The sequence below is a fragment of the Molothrus aeneus genome, chromosome 21 (genome assembly GCF_037042795.1).
Source record: "Molothrus aeneus isolate 106 chromosome 21, BPBGC_Maene_1.0, whole genome shotgun sequence".
Lineage (NCBI taxonomy): Eukaryota > Metazoa > Chordata > Aves > Passeriformes > Icteridae > Molothrus > Molothrus aeneus.
In genome coordinates this window covers 6,032,322-6,044,949 of record NC_089666.1, presented here as the reverse complement: position 1 = coordinate 6,044,949, position 12,628 = coordinate 6,032,322, and the positions used below count along the sequence as shown (strand labels likewise).

The 12,628-nt window shown below is 43.7% G+C and overlaps 2 protein-coding genes across 3 annotated transcripts in view; one reads left to right on the top strand and one right to left on the bottom strand.

Annotated features, from left to right (window-relative positions):
• Nucleotides 1-8,040, top strand: part of PRKCZ (protein kinase C zeta) — a 41,908-nt gene extending 33,868 nt beyond the window's left edge. For both annotated transcript variants that reach the window (XM_066563833.1, XM_066563834.1), the window contains 5 exons: nt 83-202; nt 853-932; nt 1,460-1,549; nt 4,421-4,536; nt 5,478-8,040. In XM_066563833.1, coding sequence (XP_066419930.1) covers nt 83-202; nt 853-932; nt 1,460-1,549; nt 4,421-4,536; nt 5,478-5,565 — 494 coding nt within the window. In that variant the 3' untranslated portion in view covers nt 5,566-8,040. The remainder of the gene's footprint in view (nt 1-82; nt 203-852; nt 933-1,459; nt 1,550-4,420; nt 4,537-5,477) is intronic.
• A 644-nt stretch (nt 8,041-8,684) lies between these two features.
• On the bottom strand, nt 8,685-12,295 carry FAAP20 (FA core complex associated protein 20). The gene is made up of 4 exons (XM_066564098.1): nt 12,189-12,295; nt 11,000-11,147; nt 9,727-10,337; nt 8,685-9,174 (listed from the first exon to the last, which is right to left on the bottom strand). The coding sequence occupies exons 1-4, from the start codon at nt 12,290-12,292 to the stop codon at nt 9,102-9,104; spliced, it is 936 nt and encodes a 311-aa protein (XP_066420195.1). The 5' UTR covers nt 12,293-12,295; the 3' UTR covers nt 8,685-9,101.
• Between the last annotated feature and the right edge of the window lie 333 nt (nt 12,296-12,628).

The following is a 12,628-nucleotide window of genomic DNA, read 5'->3' as shown; positions in this document are numbered from 1 at the left end:
CAGTGCTAAGCCAGCTTTGGTCTGTGTGAGGGAAGATGACATTCCAGGAGTGCTGGCTGAGCCACCTCTGTGTGCCCTGCAGGCTTCAGCGTGGACTGGTGGGCGCTGGGGGTGCTGATGTTCGAGATGATGGCGGGGAGGTCCCCGTTCGACATCATCACTGACAATCCTGACATGAACACTGAAGATTACCTCTTCCAAGGTACAGCCTGGCTTTGGGGTGCTTTGGGGTGGCTACATCCCAAATGGGCAGGTTGATGGCAGGGCTGGGGTTTCCTTTCCCACTGTTACCCCACGGTGCTCCCAACTCCATAACGGGCAAAGCTTCTCTAAAGCAGTTCCTGCACTCCTGGACCAGAATCTGACATGTTCTGCTTGAAGGGCCTGATATCAAATCCATTTCTGTTTAAAATTCTGTTTACAATCACACTTTGCCCTGTACTGAGGAATGAAACTTATTCACACAAAAATAATAGCAAATGTAATGAAGGTAACATGTCCCTGAGGAAATCCTGCAATGCCAATAGAACAATGCCTCTGTTCTGCTTTGCAGTTTTTTGAGAGAGGGGGAAAAAGACAACTGTTGGATTTGTGTTTTGTTTATTTGTAGAAAAAACTCTTCATCAAAATTGGTACTTCTTGGTCAACACTTATGCTGATTTATGCTTGAATTCCTGTATGATTTTTGCATGATTTAAAAAAAATTTGTTTGCATGATTTAAAAAATTTAAATCTTCCATTTATCTTCCATTTTCTAACTGATAGCATACCAAAATAATAAATGTTTGTATTGAATTCATGGTCAATGTCACAAGCCAAAACCCAATATTGCTGTTTTTAAACCTGTCACAGTTATTCTGGAGAAGCCAATCCGGATTCCAAGGTTTCTTTCTGTCAAGGCTTCCCATGTGTTAAAAGGATTTTTAAACAAGGTAAGTAACATTCTCTTATTTTTAGCATCTGAAAGCTGGAAGTCAGAGCTTCCTGTTGAAAGTGATACAGTTAAGAAGTTAATCTGCTTACTATTATAAAATCTATAAACCTTGGAATACTCTATGTTAAAAACCCCATTCAGTCTCAAAATTACTGGGGGAATTCCACAGCATAGGCTTGATGTTCAACTAGGTGCAGGCTTTTAAAAAAGAACTGCAGCTTTGTTTATAAACTCTTTTCTGTAATACTAATTTAATTAAGCTGATTGAAATCTGAAGAGCCATTATCATGAATGGAAAAAAGAAGGACATGAATTATTTGAAGAAGTTGTAAAAGATCATTTAAAAATTAAGTTCCAAATTTTATTTTAAAAAAATAATTCAGCATTCTTTGCTAGCCACAGTGTGCTTATCCCAGCAGAGTTTGCACAGTCATGGCAATGCTGGAGTCATCTCTGTGGGCTTTTGGCAAACGTGGGCTGCAAGTGGCTTGCAGTGTGTAATTCCAGTGTCTGTGTTTTCCACAGGATCCCAAAGAAAGGCTTGGCTGCCAGCCCCAGACAGGATTTGCTGATATCAAGTCTCACACGTTTTTCCGCAGCATAGACTGGGACCTGGTAAAAATCCCTGCTTGTGTTTCTGGCTGTTCCAAAGGAATCATTCATTCATTTATTTGTTGTGTGCATAGGCTGGCATCTGGTAAAAATCCCTCCTTTTTTTCTGGGTGTTCCAAAGGAGCCATTCATTCATTTATTAGTTGTGTGCATATAAACAACCCTGCTGCAAACAGGCAAAATGAATTCTAGAACTCATTAGAAATCATTCTAGAAATCATCATAGTCAAAGTAGTTGTCCTAGTACACCAAAACCCAGCTGAATTTACCAATTCTGTGACTCCTAAAACAAGCAGGATTATTGGGGTGGGTGTCAGGGTTCAGTGACCTGAGGAGGAGGAGCAGGATCAGTTCCTTTCGTTACGTTAGTGGGGTTGTTTATACAGGGACTCTGGTTACAGTTTGCAGATTTTCTTTAGTACTGCTGAGGTGAGGGAGGTTTGTGGTTCATGGTGAAGGAGATGACTTGCATTTCAGTGGGTTTGCAAGCAAATATTGTATCAAAATTGTGTTTTTAAATCTTCTGCTGCTTGGTAATTGTGTTACCTTCTGTCTTCAGTGCAGAACCATCCCAGAAATGCCATTATAACAGTTATTGACGCTGGTTTTTAAATATTCTGCTACCTGGTAATTGTGTTACCTTCTGTCTCCAGTGCAGAAACCATCCCAGAAATGCCATAATAACATTTATTGACATTTGAGCATTAAAGCTGTAGAGTCTGGAGCTCCTCCCTGGCAGCATTACATTTTCAATAGGTAGTTAACAATTGCAAAGTGTGTCTGTAGTATTTCCATAGTCTGGGGAGGCTGCAGGAAGTGTGGGAAGAGGCAGCACTAACATGAAAGAGCTCAGATGAGAGAAAGCTGCACAGTTGCATTTTCCCTTTGAAGCTGCTGCTCTGAATTTCATTGTAACATTCTTCAGAGAGCACAGTGCAGCAGGAATTGGTGCTTTAAAACACCTGATGTTTACAAAGTCCTCCCAGTAACGAGGGCTGTCCTTAATTTTGTCAGACATCCCTTGCTTGGAGTTCTCCCTTCAACCTTAGTGGGATTTCTTTTGGTTTGTTGTTGGGTTTTGGTGGGGTTTTTTTGTTTTTTAGTCTTTTATTTTTTGCTATCTTGTGATGCCCCAGTGCAGCTCACCTGGAGGTGTGGAGCTCTATTTTGTTTATTTGTCAAAAAAACTCTTAATCAAAATTGGTATTTCTTATGCTGATTGAATTTTTACATTTTCTAACATATTTTTATGGCTGAAAGCTTTAATATTAAATCCCTATTTTTTAAAAAAAGGGAAGATTTAGGTGATCTATTTTGTGATATGATTAGGACAGTTCTTCTCAGGAGGATCAACGTCAGAGAAATTTGAAGTTAAATTTCTAATAAGTTTGAATTTGAAGTTAAATTTCTAATAAGTTTTGGCAAATGTACTCAGGAAAAAATGAGAAAATACTTGGAAAGCTTTTTTAGTTACTAGAATCTCTTACTCACCACCTGCATTTCAAAGAAAACATTTGGATTTAAAAGCTTTTCCAAATCTTTTCAAGTTGTAACAGAAGGAAAGGAGCCTAACACCAACTTTAAAACTTGTTCTGTGTGGAGCTTGGGCTAAATGGAAAAATAAACACAGGGAAAGAGAGCAGCCAGCCCAGAACATTTTTGCTGGTGTTGGTCATCCCAAGTGCGTGGCACAGCCCAGAGCACTCGAGGCTGCTCACTCTGCTGCAGGAGGCTCAGCAGCATCCAGGGCAGGTCTGGTTTGGATGGTTTGGGGATATTCAGCCTGTTCTTATCTCAGTGCCTGTTTCATGGTGTTTACCCATGACATGCTGGAGTAAGAGCTACAAAGCCACAGCTCCTGTTTGCAGTGAGGGGCTTTCTAGAGCTGTTTTTTCATTCATTTTCTCAAGTTAAAGGCTGCAGGTTCTCTCTGGCTGATTTAAGAGAGCATTTATGCTGTACTGAGTATAGCAAAGGAGGGAGTCTGATGTTTAACCCCTTGTGCAATAATGCCTGGATGTGAGTGTGTGGTACCAGCTCACAGGGACAGTCCTGCCACCAAAATATTCATTTTGCTGGTTCCTTCACGTTGCCATTCTTGTTTGGGAGGAGCTGATTGTTTCTTCCTCATCAGTTTGATTTCATGGTGCTTTCCCAGACCTGATCATTGATGGGCTGTTGATGTATTAATGCACCACCCTGGGACAGTTCCACAGTTCCCTCCTATCTCCATCTGTACTTCCTGTGCTCTTGTGTGAAACCCGAAATCCAAGATTTTTCTGGGATTTATTCCCTGTTTTGTTTGCTCTGTACCAAGCATCATGAGAGATTCTGACCTTAAAATCAGGATTTTATCTGATGTTGGTAATACAAGTGATCATATTGATCAGTGGTCACTGCTACTTACTGTCACCAGTTACCTGTCCTGAGGTAGATTATGGAGGTCTGCAGCCTAGACAGCTTTTTACCTGAATATAAATGTCAGAATTAGAATGTTGGTGTCTGTGCTACCATGAATTGGTCTATGTGACAGATTGCACACAAATGAGGAAGGAAAGTAGGTCGATTCCTCAGGAACAAAAGTAAATATATTGTGCTAACTGCTGTATTGCAGCACTGTGGGAATTCATCAATCCTGAATCTAATCTACCAATTTAGATAAAACTTAAAGGGCTGAATTATTTGTGGCATTTTTATTTTAAAATGCAGAGCAGTAACTATATTGCTGTGCATTGCCTGGCTTGTAGGCCATACCACTTGGTACTTTGATGTTCCTTTCCAAGAGCATTTACAGCAGTTGGATTTGAATTTCCTGAGGCATGCTGGAACTCTTACCCACTGTAATTCTGTCCTTTTCCCCACATTTGGGTAAAGCTGGAGAAGAAGCAGACGACGCCCCCGTTCCAGCCGCAGATCACGGACGATTACGGCTTGGACAACTTCGACACGCAGTTCACCAGCGAGCCCGTGCAGCTCACCCCAGATGATGAGTATGTGCTGCCCTGCCCCAGCTGCACAGCTGGGATTCATTCAGAGAGCAGCTGGAAATCACTAAGAGCCTGTGTGTGTGTGTGTGTTGGTGTGCTTAGGTTCCCCTTTCCACAAAGGGGATGGCACTGCTGGGCTGCGTTCCTTGAGCTTTTATTGCAGCATCAGCCTCATTGTGTGGTAGATGGCAAAAGCTCACGTACAGCCACAGCCAAAGGTTTCTTTCACAGAATTCAGAGTGACCAGGTTGGAAGAGACCTTAAAGATCATCAAGTCCAACCCAGCCCCAACCCCTCAGCTAAACCCTGGCACCAGTGCCACATCCAGGGATGGTGACTCCAGCACCTCCCCGGTTCCTGGGAATTCCTAAATTCGCAGAATTCCCCCAAAATCACCAGGTTGGAAGAGACCTTCAAGACCATTGACCCAACACCTCAACTCAACCCTGGCACCCAGTGCCACATCCAGGCTTTGTTAAACACACCCAGGGATGGGGACTCCAGCACCTCCCTGGGCAGCCATTCCAGAACTTTATCACCTTTCTGGAAAACACTTCTTCCTAATATCCAACCTGTATTTCCCTTGGTGCAGCTTGAGACTTTGTTACAGAGCATCTTAAACACATTTTAGCCAATAGCACATTGCTAAAACTTAGAGACAGTTATTTTAGCCAATTACTTCATGTACACATACACCTGCTCCACACAATGTTTGCTTGTCTTCTTTCTATTAACAATACACAATACACCATTATTAAGCTTAAAACCTTTTACTATCTTGCTTCTAAAAATCCTCTCACCTTTACTATTTCCCACAATTATGTACTTGCCATTAGAACTTGGTCATGTTACAGTAAATTGGAAACTCTTTGTATCTTGCATTATATGGTGGAAGGCTGCCCAGTGTTCTGGTAAACTAAACCCTGCTCTCATTTGTTTTTCAGGGATATAATAAAGAGAATAGATCAGTCAGAATTTGAAGGATTTGAATATATTAATCCATTGTTGCTGTCAACAGAAGAGACAGTATGAAGGAATGACCTCGTTGGGGACAGTGTGAATGACATTAATTTATCCTTAACTACAGTATATGCATGCGAGGCTGGGACTGCTCACTCTGGATGGAGACCAATGATCTAAAAACAAATTTGCTGCTGAAAATCAAAGAAGAGAATTATGATTTTGGTGGGTGTCCTCTGCCACTTAGTGATTCTTAAGTTCTGGGCACTGACACAACTGGCTTCATTAATGAAGGAATTTGCATTTTGTGCCTGTTTCATGAAGGATTGAAACGTTCATTGCATCCCTGCAAAAGGAGATCATGAGAAACTTTGAGATCCACACACTTTCTACAAACATTCGATGCAATGAGCTCCCAGTTGAAGAGTATTACAGTGTAACATCCTGAAGAATAAAATATATTACAGTGGTGTTGAAGCTTATTTTTGATGCCTTTTTTCACAAGTGGTACCTGTCTAAACATCTCAGATATATTTAAAAGGAGTTGTGTTTTATTAGCAATCAAAACATAAATTTGGGTACAAGATTTAAGTGCCTAAATGGATAAACTGCATTGAAGGATTATTGCGTATTTGGGACGTTCTTACACCTGGTAAGTTCTGCTTGCTAATATTAAATAAAATTCCATCTGAAACGTACAGTTCACAGCTGCAGCCTGATGTTTAGTTGCATTTTTACAGAATTTGGAATGCAGAGTGACTCAGTGAGATTAATTCCAAATTAGAATTTACGGTATCAATTACAGAATCTGTTGTCTTAAACTCCAAATTTACCAAAACGTAGAGATTGAAGAAATCTAAATTTGCACACAAAGGATTTCTAAACATACTTAAGCAGTGCCTACACCTACAATGATATTGTGTTGTATATTAGATTTTTGAAAAGTATTTTTATCAACAATACAAATATTCAGATGTAGAGCAAAAGCATAGTAAAGCATAGCCTTAAAGTAGTAAATCTAGAATAACCATAAGATAAAATCCACTTTCCTGATAAAGCACACCTCCTGCTTATGATAAACTGTCTGCTTACAGTTGCTCAGTGTGCATTAATAACTAATTAATCATTCTGCAGCAGAGAATGGGATCTTTCAGCAAAATGATTTGCATCAAAGCAGTACAATTCTTTTAATGGCAGAAAAACAAATACCTAAGAAATTGGAAGAAGCAGAAGACAACTGTGGAATCCCTTGTGGTGGGAGCTGGGGGAGCCGGGGCGGGCTCAGCTCTGCCCCTCGGGCTGGGCTCCAGGGCTGCTGGGGGAGGGAGACGCGCGCCCTGCGCTGGCCTCTGACCTGACCGGGCAAACAGGAGAAATTGGGACACTTCACTCTCTTTACATTAACCTATGGTTTTCTCAGGGTACAGCATTGCATTAGGTGCTGAACATGACATCTTTGGGATTCACATCCAAGTCATGAGGTGCTAGGACCAGACTGCCAAAACATTGTTTGAAATAGTCAATTAATCATTGATTAACAATCTAGGTTTTGTATCCCCTCTTAGCCACAATTATGCAGACCTGTGGTTGTTTAGTTCTATGAATCCCATTCAGGTTTCAGTTGTGGGTTTCTCTGTTGGACTGTAGCTTTTCATATTCAGCAAAATGTCTTTTAATCAACACTAAATAATTTAACTAGGAAAAAGTACTTGCCTCAAATGCCTGGACTTTAGATACTTTATTATCTACTAAAGGCAACATTACCTTTTAAATGTAATCTGACATTTTTTAATTGTTCCTTTTCCCCTTTTCCTTCTTATTTTATTTCCCCTGAATAATTTCCTGTTCAGTGTTTTGAACTCCCCTGGTACTAAGGCTAATCAGTAGTGATCAGAGTGACTGCAGGCAGCTCATGAAAGGAACTGTGACAGGTTAAGCTGTCCTTCGACATGCCAGGGCATGGAACTTGAAACTGGAAATATTAGAAATGTGGGTTGGGGTTTTTTTTAACCTTTTTTTCCAGGTTTCAGACATTTTGGGAGGGAGGGAAGGAAGAATAGAAAGACACATTTTGCTAATCAAACATTGTAAAGACTATTTGATTTTTATTTAAGAATTTACAGGCATTTACAATGTTGCTGTGTTGCCAAATAGTTTGCTGGGTACAAGTTTGGTTGCTCATGTGCAAGTGTTTGAATAATGTTCTGTTCATGATGAAGGGGAAATTTTTTATATAAAGTACTTGTTTTATAAATAAAAGAAAATGAAGGATGTAATTAAATGTGTGGTTTGGAAAAAAAAAATCCTAATATATTACAAATGGATCTGGTAATGATATATAGTTGTCTTATTTGAAATAGTAAATGAAAATTCTAGCTAATTTAATGATTGTAAAACAGTAAATATGTTCTTGTAGTTTTGTATAATTAATTAGTTGGGATCTTTGCTGACCAGTTTTAATTGTGCAGAAGATGGTATACTAATCCATAACAGCTGAGATCATTTATATTCTTGCACATCTATTAAAGACTTTAATGAAAAAGTTAACAGACTGTTGTTATTTATCAGTGAAATGGGCCGTGTCCAACCTCTGAAGCAGACCCCACTGTAAATCAAATCTCCAGGAGCTCCTGTATTTTTATGCTGTACCCTGTGTTTATTCTGTACCTGGATCCCAGCTCAGCTGCAGGATTTGAGGTCCAGGGCACAGGGAGATGAGCCACAGCAGCTTGGTGACCTCATCCCTTGGTTTGTGGTTACTGAGCTGGCCCTAAATGTCATTTATTGTCATTGCCAGGCTTGGCAAGTGTTCCCCTGCTCCTCCTGAGGAGTGACCACAGAGCAGCTGGGCCCCTCCCAGCCCCTGCAGGCTCTGGGCAGTTCTGCTCCGTGTGCAGCTGGTACCAAAATCAGCTCCTTTGGCTGTGTTCAATCTCCCTTTGCAGCCCAGCACTGGGACACTGCAGCCTCATTAGCCCAGTCGTGTTAATCACCTGTAAACACTGATAGAGACTTAGAAACCTGCACTGCAAGGGTTTGAGTTTAGCTGGGCTCCTTCAGAAACATAAAACCCCCACAGCCTTTATTTGGTTTGAGCTGTGTTTTCTCTTCAATAGCTACACTCTCAGGATCAATGATACAATTACACTTTCTTACTTAGGTACTAAAACAACAAAAATGCCAAATTCAAATTACTTTTTAACTGAGTTTATTTTCATAGATTATCTGTTTAGAAAAAAAAAGTAATACACTAAGTAACAGTTGTCTTTTGCTCAGCTGCTTTCTTCTGTCCTGAGAGATTCAGAACTCTGGTGCATCAGACAAAGCTGAAGGGATTTCAGTAGTGCATTTCTTCAGGAGTACCAAGCCTGATTTCCCTGGGGGCCTCTGGGACATCCCAGAGCACCATTTCCAGAACTAGAATGACTTTATGTGCATTTGAGAGGCTTTAAAATAAACCAAAACCAAATAGGCAGGCGGCACTTATCCTTCTGCTGAGTTAGTGGTTGAAGTCAGAGACAAGGATGTGCTTCCTTGGCACATTTTTCCTTTTCCTTTGAGGAAGCTTCGTCCTTGGCCTGGCTGCCGTGCTCCCCGCTCCTCTGGGTCTACCACATGACATCATCTGCACTTTCAGACAAGCACCTGGCAAGGTGCCCATCGATGTCCAGCTGGGAGAGTCTGCAAACACAAACAGTCACTGCAATCCTTCTGCCTTCACTCCCTCCCACAAGTGTTCTGGTACCTCAGTGGGGCACTCAGTCCTGTGCCCAAATCCTCTAGCAAAACCTCCCACCCTTGCTGTTACTGCTGCTCAAACTGGAGCTGAGTAGCACAGACCTGATGCATTTTAAGCTTTTCTGTCTAAGTCTCTTGACAGAAGGACCAAAATTGTCTAAATATTAATGTAGCCACTCCTTGTCTCCCTGTTCAGCCTCCCAACAACAGGGAAAGTGGCCCCCAACAGAGCTGCAGGGTTAGAGGACCTGTGTAAAAGCCCATTTTCAGCAACTCTGGCAGGCAAGGTACTATGACACTGTGTTAACATTTCTTACTGTAGGGCAGATACTCAACTCGTGAATGGGATTAAAGTATGTCATTCTGACAGCTAAAAAGGAGCTTACAGTAGAGGTTTTGTCTGCTTTTGTTATTGTGTACATAGAGGATGCCTCCAGAACCTGCTGTGGTTCATTTATGGGAAAGTGATGAAAAAAAACCAAAACACAAACTTACCTTCCACTAAACTGCATCAGACACATGGGACAACTGTCAAGAGCTGAAGCTGCTTCACTCTGGTTTTCCTCCTTCTCCTTGTGGCTCTGAGCCCCAGGAGCACCCCCGGGCTGAGGCTTCTCCACAGGCACCCCCGTGGCCTCCCCTGCTGGAAGCTCCTCCTGGTGTGTCTGGATTTGAGGCTTTTCCTCACCCTGTTCTCTCCTGCGTGCCCTGCTGCTCTGTGCAGTCCCTGTGTGCTGCTGCTGCTGAGGGCCCAGAGCTCCTGCAGGGCTTTGTACCAGCGCCGAGGGCTGCGCTGAGCTGCTGTGCCCGGGGAGTTTGCAAGGCTCTGAAACACCTTCTGTGCCTGCTCCAGAGGCAGTTTGGGCTTGACCTGTACTGGCTCCCCTGCAGGTTTCCTCAGCTGTGGATGATAAACTCTTCAGTTTATCTGCTTGGCCCTGGCCTTTATGTAATGCATTGCTCTGGCTCTGTGCTGGCTGCTGGGAGCTCAGATCCGTGGGGTTCAGACATTTTTCTTGGTGAAAAGATGGGAATGATACCCACTGAAAGTCTTTAGTTCCAACTGTAAAGACTTCCTGGTGTTCTGGACTCTTTTCCTGTTGTTTCTACAACACACACACACACAGAGAATGTCTTAAGCACATGGAGCTCAATCAATACCTAAACCCAGGCTTTGAGAACACATTGCAAATACTGAGAAAACTGAACTACAGGAAAGAAAAGAACATTTTATTTATGTCCCTCCTCCAGGAGCCCATGGAGCTGATGGAATATGGGTCTTCCCTCAGCCTTTCTAAATGGATACAATGGGTACTCATGTTCCAGAGAGACTAAGGATGAAAAAACAACCTGCTGCTGTTCAGGGGAGGAAAAAGTACTTTATAAAGACTGATTTTGATGTTGTGATCTTGTCTGATGTCACTGGAGTGATGTCAGGGTGGGTTCTGTGCAATTAACCCCTCCATTACAGCTTGCCTTTCCAGTTTCATTCCTTAGGGAGATGCTGGTGTTTATGGCAATCAGCATCCTTACACAGGCTCCCTCTTCCCAGCAAAATGTTGGAAAGAATTTGCTGTACTGCCAAAAAAGCCTCTTGTAGCTGTCCTTATATTCCCTGCCACGCCATGCCCAGGCACAGCACTGCACACAGAGATTAAAGAGCTGAAAGCCCACATCTCTAAAAGCTGTTTCATGTTGTTTCCCATTAAGCAGGCTGTCGCTATTGGAAGCAGGAACAAAGTGCAAAAACAAGGATACAGCACGCTACCTTTTCCAAGAACTCTGGAAAGCTGGGCACTGTGTCCCAGTTTGTGCACTCTGAATCTTGACTGATGTCTTTCAGTAGCAAAAGCCAGGTCTTTTCACACTCATTTAATTCTTCCTTTTCAAACCAGGAACATCTGTCAGTCGATGCCCTGTAAAGACACAGTCCAATAGTTTGAAGGTGGGAGAGAACAAAGAAAATGCTCTTAACACTGATACCAGTTTGCCTCTTTTTATTGGAACACAAAGACATTATTGAGCCTGCAAACTATTTTTGCAGCTTTATATGACTTATGTAATTTGGGCAGCTAGCAAAAAATGAATGTCTAAATGCTTTCCTTTCTGCTGGTAACAAATGAGCAGTAGGCATCTATCACTATCCTCACTTCCAAGTGAAGCAGTTAAGTGCAGCCACTGTTTTATCTTCTCAAATACCCAACTTAACACCTGCTGAGCACAGAAATCATGGAAGTGTTTGCACTGAGGGTGGCAATTGCATCAGTTCCCGTGTATGTCTGGACATTCCCACACTGCCATTTGAAATTACTGATTATCTTCCTAAACAACTTGATTAAATTGATCCTAGGAACTATAAGCACTAACAGGTAATGTATAAAGACAATTCCAAGAGAAGGATGGATTGTTTATGTCACAATGGTATTTCCAGCATTCTTCCTGATGCGTTTGCTTGGGTCGCTGTCCAAGAATGGAGCTGTACAGGGAAGAAATTAGAAACAACACAAAGAGCAGTGATCAACCTGTCCCAGCCCATGGTGGAAGGGACTCGGCTGAGCCCCAGGCTCGAACACAAACCGAGCCACTCTGCGTTCCGTCCTCCCGAACTCCAGGGCTGGGAAAACCAGAAAATATTTCTCCGCTCCTGTGAGCCATATTCTGGAAGAAAGAAACCTAAGTTTTCATACATTGACGTTTCTCAGGCCCTGTCCCCTCTAGTGCTGTACTGTGCCGAGGAACGTGCGGAAGGCGTGGGGCACGCTGTGCTCTACCCTGCAGTTTTATCCCTATTTTTTAAAGGCGCTACGGGCGGTGTTTGATGAAATAACCTTTAACAGACACAGATCTGACCGCGAAACGCCGCGAGTCGCCGGCGCGGTGCACCCTGGCCTGCAGAGCCGATCCGATCCCCCCCGGAGCTGATTCCTTCCCTCAGGACCGATCCGGTCCCGACTCACTGGGGCCGCGGCGGGGGCTCGGGGCAGGGGCTGCGCTCCCGGCCGCGGGCGGGCGGCGCCGTCCGCGGCTTCAGGCGCAGCTTGGCGGCTCCTTCCTCACACATGGCCGAGGCTCCCCGCGCCTCGCCGAGGGACGGCGCTGGCGGCCGCGGGAGGGCGGGGAGTGAGGGCGGCCGGGGCTTCCTCCTTCTCTTCCTCCTCCTCCTGCCCTGGGCGCGCTGCCGGGGCTGTGACTCTCCGCCCTCAGAGCCGCCCTCAGAGCCGCCCTCAGAGCCGCCCTCAGAGCCGCCCTCAGAGCCGCCCTCAGAGCCGCCCTCAGAGCCGCCCTCAGAGCCGCCCTCAGAGCCGCCCTCACGGCGCGGGGGTGGCCGGAGACGGTGAGCGGTGCTAAGGGCGCCCTGAGGGGACCCCGGCGTTCCGCATCCCCTGCACCCCTCAGC

Coding starts and splice junctions, on each gene's coding strand:
- FAAP20 (XM_066564098.1), bottom strand. CDS start 12,292: ATGTGTGAGGAAGGAGCCGCCAAGCTGCGCCTGAAGCCGCGGACGGCG. Junction 11,148..12,188: donor GAGCCCCCGCCGCGGCCCCA/GTGAGTCGGGAC, acceptor GTGTCTTTACAG/GGCATCGACTGACAGATGTT. Junction 9,175..9,726: donor CTGATGCAGTTTAGTGGAAG/GTAAGTTTGTGT, acceptor TTGTGTTTGCAG/ACTCTCCCAGCTGGACATCG.